Source organism: Perna viridis, chromosome 15 (genome assembly GCF_037379345.1).
Source record: "Perna viridis isolate PV_CMFRI_1.1 ecotype Kerala chromosome 15, ASM3737934v1, whole genome shotgun sequence".
NCBI lineage: Eukaryota > Metazoa > Mollusca > Bivalvia > Mytilida > Mytilidae > Perna > Perna viridis.
Genome location: NC_142459.1, coordinates 18832707 through 18851302, shown reverse-complemented (window position 1 = coordinate 18851302; position 18596 = coordinate 18832707). Strand labels below are relative to the sequence as shown.

The 18596-nt window shown below is 32.1% G+C and overlaps 1 protein-coding gene and 1 long non-coding RNA gene across 2 annotated transcripts in view; one reads left to right on the top strand and one right to left on the bottom strand.

Annotated features, from left to right (window-relative positions):
* Window positions 1-18596, bottom strand: part of LOC148597324 (scavenger receptor cysteine-rich type 1 protein M130-like) — a 33583-nt gene that overhangs the window by 8533 nt on the left and 6454 nt on the right. Inside the window, exons 7-11 of the mRNA XM_088563018.1 lie at window positions 13568-13703; window positions 8681-8883; window positions 1624-1762; window positions 1200-1372; window positions 672-836 (exon numbers count right to left, since the gene is read on the bottom strand). Coding sequence (XP_088419144.1) covers window positions 672-836; window positions 1200-1372; window positions 1624-1762; window positions 8681-8883; window positions 13568-13703 — 816 coding nt within the window. The remainder of the gene's footprint in view (window positions 1-671; window positions 837-1199; window positions 1373-1623; window positions 1763-8680; window positions 8884-13567; window positions 13704-18596) is intronic.
* Window positions 14828-16139, top strand: LOC148597326 (uncharacterized). The gene is made up of 3 exons (XR_015919210.1): window positions 14828-14873; window positions 15171-15240; window positions 15650-16139. It is a non-coding gene; the product is annotated as an uncharacterized LOC148597326 (long non-coding RNA).

The following is an 18596-nucleotide window of genomic DNA, read 5'->3' as shown; positions in this document are numbered from 1 at the left end:
TAAGCTGAACTGATAAAAAAAAAACAATGTTACATATGGTAGTATTAATGACTTAACTGTAAAATATACTGCAGTCATTGTCTTAACACATTCAATTATGGTACGCTCGTACATTTGTAGGAAGTATTCTGTACATGTTCTTGTCACATTTAATAAATCATATTTGCAAACAATAACAAATCCAGTATACTATTGTCTCGATTTACATTTTAGAAAATTCAAAATAAATACATAGTATTATGTCATCTATTACATTATCGATATATTGAATGATTAATTGACACTATGTAACTAATTTTGTTAAGTAATCAGACAGGGTAATCGATTGCAGTTTTTTTTTTTTTTAAATGTTAAGATAATAATGACCATTTGCCGCATATACCTACGGTTGATGTTATTGTCGTTTACATCATGAATATAAGTATTATAAATCAGCTCGTTTAAAATAATTCAACAATATATGATTGTTATCATACTTTTATCTATTGTCATTTTAGAATATATTCAAAGAATCAATGCTTTGCATCTGAATACTCTTATCTTACCCATTAAAGTCTGGACAAAACTTAAATGTTATGTAATTTTAGAAGAACCAAGGATACATTTTGTAGGCGTGAAATTTTAAGAAATATGCATTTAATGCATTTGAACATTTGTTCATGATGTCTTACCCTCACAATATCCAGATCGACATCTTTTTATTTCAAATGGACTACCCAAACAAATGTGATTTTCTTTGACAGTTTCATAGGAATAGCATCTTCGGTTTCTTGTTTGATATCCATTAAAAAAGGGATCCTTTGCATAGGTGGACCATGATGCCCAGTGTCCTATTTCTTTTCAAAACAAGAAACAATACTTTCAAGATGAGTTATAACAAATTGCGAACGTTAATACTTACGGTTGTAAAGATGATCTGAGTCTACATTTGTTTGAGAGAATCATTTCTTACATGTAGGTCGTTAAAAACGATTCAGAACATTTCTTAAAATTTGAAAATTGTTTTCCGAAATGAATAACAAAATATGATATATATAATATATTTACAGGTAATAATTTTTACGGTCCAAATTCTCTGAGGCGACAACCGGTCCATTAACAACATGACAATACATGTCATAAGCTATTCGTGAATAAAAACTGGGTTGCCTCCCTTTTTTAAGTTACATTAGTCTTTATAAATCCTTGAATTGCCTTACTGTGTTCATTATGACATCTGATGCCAACAACCTGGCTGCAGGTGCGATTTAGCCACCCTTTATAGAAACACATATCAAGTCTTTCTTCCACAAAAGTACACCGAAGTTCATCCATGAAAATACCTTGTGCTTCGTTACTATTATCACGAGAATAAACAACAACGTTCTCAGTTCTATAAATGAAAAGATAATCATCACAATGGTAAATCGTGTAAACATTTCCGTTAGAGATATAAATATTAAAACCTGTCCGTTTTGGGTTGCTTTTTGGTTGCTTTTTTAAGATAAGTTGATCTTATGAATATATTAATAGATAGATAAATATTTGAAATAATCAACAAACATTTAAACAGACAATAATAAGATTGCTTGACAGTAGGATATGGTATTATCCCATTTAAATAATAAAACCGTGTTTACGTGCCCATATCCAATTTGTTGGCAAGCAGTTTGAGCTTCTAGGATACCAAATTTTGGGCCGCACACAGATCTCCATTTATTATCGTAATAGACTTCTAGTCGACCGCTGTAAGGAGAAATGCCATCCTCTAAACGTAAATCACCTATGAAAAAAAAAAAGACAAAAACAAAAAATAAAACAGAAAAAAAAAACTAAAAACAAAAAGACACAACCTATCTGTTAAAATTTATAACATTATGTTACTTTCCCGATTAAAACAACGACCACGTTGAATTATTTTTACTGTCTGAAAGTTAATAGGAAGTATTTTTGTTGTAGTATATACATCTATAAGTAAAATCATACACACAATACTTTCTATTCATAAATCTATAGACAATGATTTACGATAGTCATCTGATTAAGAATTATCTGACGATACAATTGTCAACTTCTTAGCCGATGCTTTTAATGAAGAAGTGTGCCGATGTTCATTCCTTTTGCTGTAATTAGTTACGATAGTCATCTGATTGAGAATTATCTGACGATAAAATTGGCAACTTCTTAGCCAATGCTTTTAATGAAGAAGTGTGCCGATGTTCATTCCTTTTGCTGTAATTAGTTACGATAGTCATCTGATTGAGAATTGTCTGACGATAAAATTGTCAACTTCTTAGCCGATGCTTTTAATGAAGAAGTGTGCCGATGTTCATTCCTTTTGCTGTAATTAGTTACGATAGTCATCTGATTGAGAATTATCTGACGGTAAAATTGTCAACTTCTTAGCCGATGCTTTTAATGAAGAAGTGTGCCGATGTTCATTCCTTTTGCTGTAATTAGTTACGATAGTAATCTGATTGAGAATTATCTGACGATAAAATTGTCAACTTCTTAGCCGATGCTTTTTATGAAGAAATGTGGCGATGTTCATTCCTTTTGTTGTAATTAGTTACGAATAAAATATGTCTCATAAGAGTGAGAGTGCGTTAAAACCCATCGCCGACTAGAGGTTCTAGCCATTTGCCAACCCTGAAGCCTTTCATCTATTGATGAATTTTCGTTATCCCTTTCTAAGCCGGTGATTAAAAAGGTATGCTATTTTTCTGCAGTGCGAAGTTGGTTACCTATTCGATATTAATTTCATGTTTATCTGATATTCGTTTGACATTTGTTTCATATCCAAAGACCCCAATTGAAGACTTTTATTGTATTTCTTTAATATGAATGGGCTGCATCAGTTACAAAATACATGGAATCATAATATAGGGGACATAGTACCTAATAGGGTAATCGATACTCCCTACCTATATACAGACTGATGTCGCTCATCAGGGTTCAATATTTGCCGGTATTACATAATTCTAGGTCCGACATAAGCTTGGTCCGGTGTAGTATAATTCTCGATCTGCCATAATCATGGGACCGATTGGATACAGAATGTTGAATATTATGATCCGGAGAGACACAGAATGTTAACATTTCACCTGTTTATAATTCGGTATCCCCCGTATAAGTATAGATCCGATTAAATGTTAATATAAACTTTAACTTGAATTGTATAAAATATTACTTTATGTCAAAAACTGATGTTTCACCTGTTTTATATATGTTTGTATGTATTTTTATATATGTTTGCCTACGTCCATGCATATTAACACGTTTTTCGATTTTTATTATACCACATCTCATATGTTATTCCAGAGCTTTCCGTAACTACGGAGACTTTATGAATCGCGCTAGATTTCTTACCATTAGGCTCCTGGAACAGGGTTGTGTTGCTACAAGACTGGGTCATCACTACAGACGTTTGATGGTCGTCATCATGAACTCATGGATTGTTACTGTGTATCCATCTGCAGCATGAAAACTGATTTGTTCAACGTGTCATAGTTTTCCTTTCCTCTTTCATGTACCCTGAATTTGACTTTTTATGAGAAATTTGGCGGGTGTTTCTACAAAAGCAGAGGATGCTTACCCTACCGGTGCACCTGGTCCATGTTCCCAATTTTTTAGTGGAGTCCGAATTGCTTTGGTTACTTTGTATGTAATATTTTAGTTTCATTATGTTCTTTGCCGTGTTTGTCTGTTTTCCATGTCTGGTCTTTGTCCCCTTGTATTACATTCTTTTGATTTCCGCTGGAATCGTGATTACTCTTTGCAAAATTATCTTCACACATCCGCTATTAAGCTGTAACAACAGCTTAATGAGCCTTATCTCAACCATTATAATAACTTCCAATCGTGATCATTCACCACCAAATGTGATGCAAATAAACATGAGATCGATTTCCGTTGGTGTAGAAGATGATGAATATTTTTCAGTATAATGAAAATCTGTCGTTGTGGTTTTTTGAAATGGAAACTTTTTATGTTTGAAAAAAGCTTTTTATCAATAGTCCGTTGCTATCGGTAACGCATAAGAGATTAATAGCTTTTTTTCACATCTATCTTGTTTTCAAAAGCATCCAACGGTTTCGTAAATCTTTTTTTCTACTTGAAAAAAAAAAATTTACATAACAAATAAATGGGCCGAAAAAAAACCTATACACTTTAAAATTTACCAATCAATATGTTGTGATAGAATATTCTAGGATTCGTTTTCAGTATAAGCCTGTATTTGTACGCACTGAGTAAAGAATAAAAAAAATCGAATTTTGGTGACTCAATTGTTCGAGCTTCTAATTTTTCCTGTAACATCACGTATAAAGAAACTAACTATATATAGGTATGATTATGTAGCCAAATTTCCCAGCTTTCTAATGGTCAACCTCACCAAAAAATCTCTTAAAATGACATATTGTTCAACGTCAATACACCGAGAGTATTTATGCTTCAGTAAAATGACTTATTCTGTATTTTCTATTTAGTATCATTACAACCAATTCTTCAGGGATTATTTCGATGACTGATGGGAATTCATGGTCAGAATTTATCAAAACTTGTGAACAAATGGAATGTTGTACTTGTTAAATAAAACGTCGAATAAATTCGATTCTAAAACATCTAAAATTATTACCATTGGAGAGATAATTCAATTCACATCATAATAAAACCTTGAAAAACTAATTTTCATAAAAATTCTTTTTCAAAAAAGTTTAAAATATTACCCATACCTCTAGAAAGAGTAATCAAGGGAACCAAGGTTATAGCGGTAATCAAAAGAATGTAATCCAAGGACAAAGACCAGACATGGAAAAAAGACATACACAACAATGAAAATATAGTAGCTAAAATCATACATACAAATTAACAAAAGCAGGTCTCAGTATCAAATAAAATTCTCATTTACGGCATTCCGACACTGTAAAACATTTAGGTATTTAAAATTACGTTTATAATGTATTCAATTATTAATGTTTCATTTACAATTATCATAAAATCAAAAGAAGTTGATTTTCAGAATTTCAGAGTTTCTTCGTGCTATATTGTCATTTTTTCGAGATGCCATAGTTTAAACAAGCCTTTGTATAATATCTTAATTAGCTTTTAAACTATTCTAAGTAACAGACATTTAAACTTGTCTTGTTCATGTCAAAGTAGGCGAAAACTTACCACCCACACCCCGAAAAAATACATTAACATGAACCAAACTGTTAATTTCTAGCATAAAAATGCTGCAAAAAAAGAGATATTTCGTACCCTTGTTTTTGTTTATCTACATTTCCATTATATCTGCTCATTTCAGGCGTGTCTTTCTCTGTTTCAATTTGACAATAATGACTCTTTTTTTAATAAAATGAGGAATTTTCGGAATTTCACATTTTCTTCCATTTCACCCGTAGTATAATTGTTTTCAAATACCGTAGTTAAAACAAGCATTTGTGTTCAAATACTTTTTTTATATAGCATCGTAGCTTGCCAATGGGCCAAAGTAATTCACAATTAAACTTATTCAAGGCCATTTGGACGAAAGAGTGGTGCCACCTTTCCATTAAAATCTGCCCAAACATGAACGAAAATGATTGTTTATAGCATACACAAACTGTACAAAAGTCAAATGTATCTCTTGTGCATTTATGATGATGATGATATATGTAACTTAACCTGCAAGGCAGGCGCTAAAAACTCCACTTTCTAGTAACAGATATTATAAAATAACAAAGAAGGGATTACAATATTTTAGTCATTTTTGTCAGTGACTTTTATTCGTTTTCCGATATCATAGTTAAAACATGATTATATATTTTTATATTGGTAGTCATTAAGTTCAAGTTATCACTCTTGGTGATTCATTTAAATACATATACGTCACCTAGGTTGAGAAATGCTACGGCTTTCCCATTAGAACTCTGATTTGTCAAAAGTAAAATTTGTTTATTTAGACAATAAAAAAGAAAATATTAAGGAAACGACACTTACAATGATATAAATTTCTATGTTGTTGTTTTAAACAGTTGAAAAACAGTTGAAATGCATTTTAGAACCTCAAAAAATGGAGAAGAGATTATAGTAAAAGTTCCGGAACTATTCAACTCCTTGAAGTCCCAATTAAAATGTTACATGTATTCAATTATTTCAATTTAATCAACTAGAAATACTGTGTGGAGGCTCACAAAGAGACATTCCCCCCTTCTATAAATGTACTCCAATACAAACCTTAAATTTGGGTTGTCATCCAACAGTAAGAATATTCCATCATGCACATCTACATATGATTTCCAACATTCTTATAAAATAACACGAACATTCATTCAGCAGTTGAGGAGGAGCTGTGTTTATGTAGTTTAAAGATGTTTAGCCATTAATATATCCCCCCATCTAAGTCCACTACTGTAATTTTGTTCTTTCATGAACATATGATGCTCAAACTTCATATAAAATTTCATCAAAATGCCTTGAGCGGTTTAAGAGGAGTTGCGCTAACGAGTTTGTAACATGTAAAACTCATAATTTGGATAATCACCCTTTGAAGTCCTCGCATAGTAATTTTATTTGTTCATGCACATAAACATATCACACCAAATCATCCTGTAAAATTTCATCAAAATCCCTTGAGCGGTTAAGGAAAAGTTGCGGTTACGAGGTTTTAACATGCAAAACATTTAATTTTAATCTCTTTTTGGAGTCCACCGACATATTCTTTCAACAACATCTTCATATGATACTCAACCTTCCTATAAAATTTCATCAAAATCCCTTGAGCGGTTAAAGAGGAGTTGCGCTTACAGGGAATGTGGACAGACGGATAGACAGACAGACAGACGAATAGACAGAGGTGATGATTCCTATATACCTCCTTAACTACTTGCGGATTGACAGAATGAAAAATATAAACAATATAATTTCCTTTATAACCTATAGTTCGTATGTGGTAGTTCTTCCCTTTTCCGACGCAGTAGGTACTGAAATTGCTTTGGCATCACGTGACATTGCCATGCAGGCAATCTGACCGATGTAGCTGACAACTTTGCATTTTATTGGAGAAATGTGAAAGCAAACATGCAATTTAAGTCTCCATTAGGGCATTGATGTCCGGAATATGTTCATTTTTTATATATTGAATAATTGGAAATAGTTTACTCGTTGAACTAATTATATAATTGATATCCAAAAAACAATACAGTTCGCCAAATAAAGTCTTAATCAGATTTGGGTATTTACACAGCGAAAATATGCGTGGGCTATCTTTTTTAAGGATAGTACTTGTTTAAAAGGTGTGGAGTATAAGTATGTCAATCATTCAACGTAAACGATTTTTTTAAACCTTACCAGCCATTTAAATAATGATAGCAATCAGAATCATGTTAAAACTGCGATACTTAAAATTAAAAAAATACAATTCCTTGGTCAAATAAGAGATGACCTTTAATTGTGAAATTTTCCCTTTTTTAATACTTTGTCGTCTTTAGGATATTTAAGCAAAGCAATTTAAAAGACATTGTGGTCAGTCTGTGTATTCAATAAACGATCTTTTTCCATCACATTTTAGTTAGAAAGGGGGTACTACTCTTTCGCCTAAATGGCATTGAAGAAGTTGCTATATAAATGAATATACGAAAGCTAGTTTTGAAGACGATATTCTAACAAAAAATGCCCCTTACAGGTGAAATGGAAGTAAATATGAAATTCCGAAAATTCCTCCTGTTATGGAAAAGGTCCTTATTATCACATTGAAAGTTTCAAATAATCACCTAACATGAGCAGATATACTGAATTACTCAGTTGTTCTAACTAAATCACTGAAAATATCTTTAACATCGTTTATATGTTAAAAATAAATAGTTTGGTCTTGAAAAAAAACTCCAATGTTTTTCTTGGGCAAATTTGAAAGCCATGATACCATATTAATGAACTGTAACATACAAAACGCTTGTTTAAACTAGGGTATCTTAAAAAAATGGCGAGTTAATGGAAAGTCTGAAATTCTTAAAATTCTCTTTTTTTTAAGATTTCCTGATAATTGTTACTCTGAAAAGGTAAATCTAAGGGCATTAACTGCATTAAAAATATCGATTGTTGCCCTAATCATGTACTACAACCCCTATATAGTCCAAGTTCGGGATAAATGGACCTTCTGACCACCAAACGATATGATGTCGAAGGTCAAATAGCAAATTTTACAAAAGTTTGGGCCCCGGTGAGCATTTCAAAACCCTAGGCATCTGATATCCCTTTGCTGTCGATTGTTGCCCCAACCAAGTACTGCAACCCCTATATAGTCCGACTAAGTTCCGTTCAAGGGACCTTATGACGTCCAAACGATATGAAATCGAATGTCAAATAGTAAATTTTATAAATGTTTGGGTCACAGTGATCAGTTTTAGACCCTAGATATCGGATATCGATTTGCTGGCGATCATTTTCATAACCATGAACTACAAATGTATATAGTCCGACCGTGAAACACTTCCAGTCGAGGGTACCTTACAATATAATTATTTTTTTTACCTCCTGTTTTCCTCCAATTTCTTAAATGTTCTTGCGAGTAGCAAAAAATTGTAATCGTTTCCAATTGTATTTGTATTATTTAAGTCTTCACGATTGAGGGTGGTGAATCCGCAGAAGCAAACATACAAACACTAAAACATCAAATCCGACGATTAGCTTTTATACAATTTTACATATTAATATAAAAACGAACCTTGTTTGTGCATAGACATGTCTGTTAAATTAAGACATCGAACTCCTACGTCTTCGTAATGTTTACAATTATGTTTACCCCAACCACGGTGTGCGCAGTCGCGCAAATGACGTTCTTTTCCTTGGCATTGTACATCATCGAGCCATATAGTACCATTGCCGTTACCATGAGTATAATATGCCAGCCCATTCGTTGCGTTTGGACTGTAATTTAAACAAAATGAAAACTCAGATAGTAGTGTGTGTACAGCAAAATGTCGTTGCATCACGTGGTGTATTAACAGGAGGTTTTTAATCTTTTCAACCCTTGACATCAGAAACCACATTTATAGAGCCCGAAAAGTACTCTTTGGAAACTAATAAATCTTGTGTTCATATGGTTTGATCTACCCGATCTTGAGCAATTAAAAAACAATCCATCATTAACATAGGTCAAAGAAAACATCGTCAGAGATTTTAAGGCATTTATGACTTGCAAAATATCTGATAAAATCTTACGAAAAATGTCATTTTATTTGCTTTTACTCCATTGACCATGATAAGGCGTTTTCTGAGAAAAAAAAAAAAACAAAACTCAACTGGTACGTGTGTGTGCTTTAAAATACTGAATAAATCAATAATTGAAAGTGACTTTCTATCTGGTATGATTTTCAAGATGTAAGTTTATAACTGTAAACGACTATGTTTTCGCTTTTCAAGGAAGGCAATTACTTCAACATGGAAGCCTCTTGAACGAAATCAATGTTTCACTTTTAAAGGGCAAATACTTTATTATCATAAATACAATTTCAATCCTGTGGAGACTTTTGAGTCATTGATGGATAGAATAAGGAACAGATATGGTGAAACACAACAAATGCACCATCGTATAACCATTATTAGAATAGTAAATCCTTGCAGATATAAAAAGAAAACGTCTTTAGTAATTGTAAACACACCTTCAAGTAAACTCCACGAGCCCCCGACAGAATAAACCAACGGTAACATAACGATAACACTTCTTCAAAATAAATTTAAATGTCAAATAACGACACGTTAATAACCAATATTGTCAAACACTATTGATATTAGGGGAAATCATTCATTCGTAACCAAGTATCATGCTGCAAGCACAGCAGACAACATGGTAATAGTGGACAAAAAATTGAAATTGACAATAGGAGATTAACGAAAAATTACATTTAAACATTCGCCATTTATCAATAATATTTTGAAAAAAATCCTGTAAAGTAAGATATATGTATGTTTAAATGTATTATTTTGTCAGTAGATTTGAATGCGGTTCAAGACTATAACTTGGACACATCCAACTATCAAGGTGAAAATATTCCTCGAGCTCAAGGTGTCATTTGGGATGTGATCAATTTATAAGATATTTTAGATATATGAAGAGTACAAAATCCTAATTTGATGCGTTTTACATGAAGTGGCCTAACAAAAAGCAGGGTATATTATTTTCGTGTTTCAAATGACATGGACCAATTGGTTGTTTGATCAAACATAGGAATAAGTTACAGGTTAGACCACTCACCTGTAAACATTACCTAAGTTTTTTTTTAAAAAGTGCGTCGGAAGTTCAATAATAGTCTATTAAGAGACCAAGTTTTTGTTGATAAGGCTATTTAAACTGTTTTGTGATTCAGAATGATATTATAGCTATAAATGGACAGCTACGTTGGAACACAATTTAATGTAAGGTAAGAGTGGTGTTATTAGATGTACATCGCAAAAAAAGAACATCAAAGTAAGAGAGGTAAAATTGTAACTATAAAAATTAGAAAACAAAACTACACCAGAATATACAGGAAACTGATTCTCAAGAACCAGACAGAATATCGAAAGGTATGAATGTGGATTACGTATTCTGCGTGAAGAAGAGATAAGGGGCCAGATGACAAGGGCGAAAGCTAGATAGCGGGTAGAAAGTGAACATAATACAATATTTTTCTGCAATCTGGAAAAGAAAACTACACAGATAAGGTAATTGGTAACGTTGGTTACTGAAAACAATCTTATCATTCAAGATACAGAAGCTATTAAGTCATCGTGGATCGTTACGGTGTATCCATCTACACCATGAGAACCGATTTGTTCAACTTGTCATAGTTTTCCTTTTCTCTTTCGTTTACCTCAGACTTGAAAATTTATGAGCTGCTCGGCAGATGTTTCTAGAAAAATAGATCCTTATCCTACCGGTGTGTGTATCTGGTCCATACTCCAATTTTTAGTGGAGTCCGAGTTGTTCATTATCTATGGTTGCTTTGTACGTATTATGCTTAGTTTCTTTTATTTTATTTAGTTTAATGCGTTTGTTTCCATTGTACTGTATTTGACCTTGGATTACATTCTTTTGATTACCGCAAAAATCTGTGTTCCCTTGATTGCTCTTTGAATAAATAAAAACTCTTTTACAAACAATAACACAAGACCTCAAACACAGGAATGGCAGGTATATATATATATATATATATATATATATATATATATATATATATTTAATTTAGAGAATCAGTTCATTAATAAACCTAATATAGATAAAATTGATTCATGCGAATAGAAAATCACATTGTGTGAATGTTTGACAGCCCAAAACACTTGATATCTTTCAATTTGCCAGGACTAGATGGTCTTACTGTGTAGTTCTACAAACTCTTTTGGAATGAAATAAAACACCCACTGCTAAACAATCTTAACAATCGTCTTACTTAGGGTAAGTTTTCACTAAGTCAAAGACAAAGCATAATAAATTGTTTACCAAAGAAATATAATATAATGAAGGCATTTCTTTAAAAAAACAGGCGACCAATCACTATTCTTTGTATGGATTATAAATGATTTTCAACATGCATAGCAAATAGGTTGAAGCCGGTTATTAAAATATTTTTGAAAGGTGGGTATATAGGAGAATGTGTTAGATTAGTTTATGACCTGTTAGAAAAGCTAGAGGCGGAAAACATACCTGAACTTCCCTTATTGGTAGAGTTTGAAAAAGCGTTTGACACTGTTGAATGGCCATCAGAATAATGATGACCAAAATTAATTACCATCCATATTATGGTTTCAAAGTGTACGGTTTTGCAACAAAAATGAACAGAATAGTAATTTTGCATGGATCTATTTCACAAAAAAAAAAAAAAAAAAAAAACCCAAAAAAAAAAAACCGCTTTACAAACCTATATGTAATTTCAGCAATGACACGTAACTGCTCAAGAAAGGGAAACGTTACATTTAGTGATTGTTATCGAAAGGTTTCTTGATCGTACTTTCAACGGGTCAAATCATTCTCATAAAACTTATTACAGCTAAACAAAATAAAACATAATCAAATGTATTTTATGTTATAACAAGAAAAAAAAGCAACAAAAAACAAAAACAAACAAAAACAAACAAACATAAAAAAAATGAAGAAACCAAACAACTAAACAAACAAAGAACAAAGATAGTAAAACTTAACAATGCATCAGCCCTTCTATTAATTGTTCTCATGCCTTCTAAAAAGTAAATAACAATTGAGCATCGTAGATTCGGAAAATTAAGTACAGTATTTCCAAAACAAACGAGTGCTAGTCCTTAGCATATTCATATCGAACATTGCCACAGATGAAAATCATTTTCAAAAACATACGATTGTGAGATATTATCAGGCTAAAATTATATGACTACATATATCTTGTATAAATAATCATATTATTATTATAAGCTTACCATATTATCATCATATGCAGCACATTTGGCAATGTGTAAACATAGTCTTTGGGCGATTTTCAAGCGAAGTATTTTTTTTTTTTTAAGCTAACCTGACCGTAGGCCATGCGAATGATTGCCATTACATCGTCCATAACAAATATCGGTCAAAAACATGGCCGTCTTACTAAGCATAGAACATAGTAGTCAAATATTCTTCTTCAGTTTATAACTGCTTTAATTTCTTCGATAATATGAATAATGATGGAAATGTTTGATAGCCATGGTTTAACTTCATTCTATATTCTTTTTCAGCAAATTTAACAGTGCCATAGACACTCTTTTGAATATATTCATTCATCAATATATGCTCTTTTTGCATTTTTTTGGTCAAACATGGTAACAAAGCATGATACCTATACTAAGTCAATAGGGAATGGTTTGCCAGGTGAGCGATTCAGGCTCTTTGTGAGTCTCTTGTTTCATCATTGTCCGTTCTTTTATTGAAATTTACACTTTTATTATCACTTGATGCAACAACTCTACTCATTTTAAAATGTATTGACATAAATATTTGGGAAAGGGTTTGAAAGTCATTTTAACATTAAGGTACGGATGTGAAACTCAACTATACTTATCCGAACAAAGTCATTTGCATTGCAAATTAAGACGGACACTGACTTATGCATTATAATAGAAAAGCAAGTGAAATAATCATTTAAAAAATTACACTCTAAAAAGATTATCCATTTTTTTTTATAAAAACACAAGATTTCAACTATAGTACGTCTAGTAACTGTTAAATCCTAATCTCAGATTCTTCCATTATTATAATTACTCAAGTCCTAACCCTTTCCTGATACATATTTGTAACTCCGTCAGATTTGCAATCTTTACTATACCTAGCTTCCTATTTAATAGAAATTATGATCTTTCAGGTAAATCATACTTATTTTTTCCTGTCTATATATCCTTCTTTTTACTCATAGGTGAAACCAATAGCATACGAAATATGCAATTCGTGGCAGTGAAACAAAGGTAAGATATTTAAAACCAAGGTCTTATCTTGAATAGAGTTGTAATGAGCTCCTATTTGTTTTCCCTGTATAATATTGTATCTGTTGTAAAGTATTACGGTTCAGATTAGGAATGCGTTACTTTAGTTAACTACTATATATAATAAATACCAAAAACAGATACTTACAAAAGATGAAATTTTCGGCATACCACTGCGGCATCGTTGTTACCAAAAGAGTCATCACAAACAGTTCCCCAGGATCCATTATAAAATACTTCAAGTCTGCCATAAGTTTCTCCACCATCAACTAGACGTATAGCTACTGTAATTAATTACAAAACTAATTATAATATATACAATACGCAAAGATGAAAGGTAATGAAATCCATCCTTTTATGGTGTGATAAAGACTAGCTGTTATTATTTGCAAACCATTTAGAAAAAAGAAAAAAAGAAACAACAGTTACAAGTAATAAGTTATAAGTTATCCCCGCAATTAAGACATAACATTATGTAATATATAGATTTAAAATACATTTATAAAAGAGAGGGAATAGGGGAGTATGTAGGAATAAAAAATAGAAAAGAAACAAAGGAAAGGGATGCTTCACTAGAAAAGAAGACGGAAACGGGAAAATACAATGATACACAAGAAATATTAAAATATCGATGATAAAAGGGAAGAATACACAACGTGAAGAGAGTAAAACGGTTTTCTGCTATCATTATTCATTGTCTTCTAAGAATTCAAATTCGTTTTTGTAAAATAGAACAAAAACTATTGCTGATTTCTCCCTTAAAAGAACTGGAGAGGACGCAACATATTTTTTTCCAGGATGTAGAGTCCGCTAAAGTACGTCTTGACATATTTGTTGATTCAAAGAAAATTCTAGGTTTAAAAATTAATCTATTAAAGACTGGAGTTCTTGGGAGCGGTGGAGACAAATTTAACGGAGATGTTCTGTACCAATTAAATACGCTAATTCTTTCATAACTTATAACACTTGGTGTGCATTTTGACACCATGACGAATATAAATTGTGAAAACCCTAATGAAACAAAATATACCTAAAAATTGGCAGAGATACCCCTTCCACTAATTGTTGAAGTTACTACAATTCAATCATATTTTGCTTGAATTAAAGTGCTATCTCCACCTTTTCAATGACATTCAATGCTTCATAGGTTATTTATTTCTCTTTAATCGTTGAAAAAAAAACTTTCAATTTTGAGAAAGGATACCTTTGTGATATGAAATGGCGGATTTGTTTTTTAAACAAAATTTGTCTTGTGTCACCCACTTCCTGAACTTTGTATAAACTCCCTCTTTATACAACAGAGTTTAACTAAAACATTATTTGAAATAAGCTATATAAAAAGAATACGTAATTATTGATCTTTGGCTTTGATTGGTTATTAGGAATTCATGATTTAGCGCAGTTTTTGGTTTCACTGAGTTGAGAGAAGTTTTAGGATGGATGTTATTGCGACAGTATGTAAGATCATTTTATTTTTACATATTATGGTTGCATTCTTATAACGCATTCATGTTTTTTCTGATCCTTTTGGTCACATTATTGAGATTACAACAATGTGCACTTTGCGGTGCAAAAAGTAAACAGGATAGTTGTGCAATTGACCTATTAATTTTTACAAAGTGTGCTTGTTTGAGTATTCGATGCGAATCATAAATATATCGTTAAATGGACAGATATTAATGGTAATGCTTGTAGTGTTGATAATTGATTGAAGGTGTACAAGTTATTGATATATTGTGTATTGGTTTCAGATTTCCTGAGATGTTTAATTAATCGAATCATCTTGTTAACTCAAGTATTATGTAGCTCTTTCCATAAATGGTAAGCATTAGCTTATTGTATTTGTTTTCTTTAACTGTTCGCAAAATATCTAAGATAACTTCTCTTGAATTATTGCTTACACTGAATACCATTACTGACATTATTTGTCTTTATTGATACTGCATTAATGTTTCTTTGTCTTTTAATGTCTTTACTATCATTATATATACACATCAACCAAATACCGTACTGTAGTGAATGCTAGATTGCAGGTACTTTTGAATAATTTTTGATAACCGTTTGTAATGTTAAAAGTAAATGTGACCTTTTGAACTTAAGGAACACTCCGTTGCGATATGCATTGGGTTCTGCCCTTTTATATTTCTTATCGTGGTGGTGTTCAATTGATCAAATGCTATCACTTTAATGATTGTTTGTGAATTCAATTACTTGTTATTTGTTGTTTCAGAACTACGTTTTGATAGTATATGTATGCTGAATCATATAAGAACCTTAGTCGAGTTATTTTCCGGAACGACCCTGTGACATCAAGACAGACTAAAGGCTTGAAATTTGATAAAATCTTAATTGTTAATGAAGGAATTCATATGGTTCAATTTATTTACAGCAATAAACAAGAGCATTATTTTCTTCAAACACTGGTACAGTAAGGGAATTCGATTTATATTGATATCATAGACAGTAATACTTGAGATTTTTTTCGCACAGATCTCTAAATGAACAAATATCAAGTAAAAACAACCTTTCAAGATGTTTGCTTTATAAGGGCAGTTATTCAGGATTCTTGGGAAGTTTGGAATTTCATTTTGAATCGTCTTCAGTCTTGTAGCACAGGGTATTGCCCGGAATTACTGCACACAAGTATTTATTAAGTTCGGATACAGTACACAGTACTTGTATGAAGAAAACTTCCCATTCTATAGTATGTGGGGTGGAAAATGAGGAATGGGGAATGGGGATGGGGATTTAGGGATGGGGAAACTAGTTTTTCAAGTATTTGTTGATTTTAAAAAAATGAATTTAATTTAATTGATATTATCACTTTGAATGTTAAAGAATTTATAAAAAAAATATTTGATAATACTAAGTATTAGATAAGAAATATACAATGGGAATTTTATGGGGAATGGAGATTTTCAATGTGGATAGGGGCAATGGTGAATGGGAATGGGGGGATGGTATATGTTGTAAATGGAAAGTTAATACCATTCAAGAGCTGTTTGTCACCACAATTCAGTGTGGTAAATGTCATACGTTAGATAAAAACCGTTTTAGGACATCTTGGAAAAATGTGGGTAAATGTTTTGACCATGCAATGCAACTATCATAAATACAGTTATATTTGGTATTATTATGCAAAACAAAATGGAAGTTATTAATTTATGTATTCTCTTAACAAAACACTTCATTAAATGTGTGTCATTTAATAATCTATCCCAGAACATTTGTTTTACTTACCTCCCTTTTCTGATTTATAAAGAGAAAATCGATACTTTTCAAAAGACAAATTGTATTTTTTTCAGAGGAAAAAAAATCGGTATATAAATCGATAATTTATTTACAGAGTGATTACAATGCTTGCACTGTTCCAGTATATCTTTTCATCTATGCTAACAAATGATACGGTATTATTACTATAATTGTATAATAGTTGTTTTAGTATATTTACGTAACCGGAATATTAACTGTTCAAATCATGCTGTGTAAAATACACAAGAAAATAAAAATGACTTTGATTTCGCTTTTACTTTCTATTTCTCTAACCAGAAAAAAATATGTTCGCTGGAATGACAAAAAGCAGAAAATACCAAATGTTGGGAAAACTAAAATCCAAATAAATAATGTTTAAGTGTGGAAAGGTGGTCGCAAGTAGACTATAGTGGTTTGAAACAATAATTAGCCAATCTAGTATATCTAATTCAAGGCATAGCGCTGTCTACGATGACACTGAATTGATACATTATAAACAAGTTATTTAAACAATTTTAGTACACTTATTTTTTAAACAATGCATTGTCCAAATCTCATTTCAAAACATCTATTTATATGGCCTGACATTTATAGAAACCGATATACATATATATGGGTCTGAACTCCAACCGATATTAGAACTGTCAAATTTGCAAAGCAAATTATTGTTCCGTCCGTCGGACTCAAACTCGATATCAACCAGTTAGGCTATATAAAGTTATAGGTTTCGCTGGCTGGGTTATTTCACCTCCTTGGATATATAAAGGATTGTAATTAAGTGCACGATGTATCGTAATACAGGGCAGCTCAACTAGATGTTGTTATGTAGGTGTCAAATTAACAGTACACAACACAACAAATCAATATCATAAAAATGTCTGGGAATGGAATGACTCTATTCACTACACTAATCCATAATCATAACTGATACAGGGAAGGTAAAGTAAGGATGTAAGGATTCTCAATTAGCGCCTTAGAGGGAGGTCTGGTTAATATTTGTAGTCACTGCGATGACCATTCACTCGTCGTAGAAAGGTCATCATATCTCGCCAAAGGAATGCATAAAACATCGGCACTGGAGAAGATTTATTGGGGTTTCAGTTTTGAAAGTCACGTTGTAAAACAAAGCGTATTCCCTTTTAGTACAGTATCTTTAAAATGAATGGGTATGCAGTATCTGGGTACAGGTGCATGAATTAAGTCTTTTATCTCTACATGGTTGACGCTGTCAGCCTGTATTTTGTTTGGACTAAATAACATCTCTGCCATTACCAGGGCATCTCTTAGACTCCTAGGTCTACGGAATGCCATAACGGATGTCTCAGGAAATACTTTGAAGAGCTTTGGATATTTTGGCTTCCCAATTTGAACGAAGGCTGGATGGTACGTCAGTGAAAAAGGAACCACCATTAGATAATTTCAACTGATGTTTAAGCACGTTCAAATCCCTATCTTTATCTGCTAGTCTGTATGCGTGGCATAACAAATGACCACTACGTTCATCTAGACGTTCAACTGTGACAGCGCCTTATCAACAAATGCGCCGAATTCGGAGAGCCTGACTGTACTGTATGCTTTTAGTACAATGTTTGGGGGTGATTGCTACAGTACTGGGAGACATATATCTATTAGTAGATATTTCATAAACTTGGGTACCTTTGTTGTTCTTTTACCGCCTCTAACACGAAAAGCTATATCCAAAATGTGAATTTAGTTTCAGAAATATGTTGCGTGAATATGATTGATGGGTGACCGTTTTTGGCACACTTAATAGAATTTTCTTAATTTTTTGTTGAGACTCATTACATTTCATGTCGAAATCATCGAAGAATCGAAACGAAGAAATGAGTCTTGATAAACATTTTAAAAAATATCTTTTAAATTTCCAAATTAACCTTGAAAATGTTATATTAGCATATGAAGGA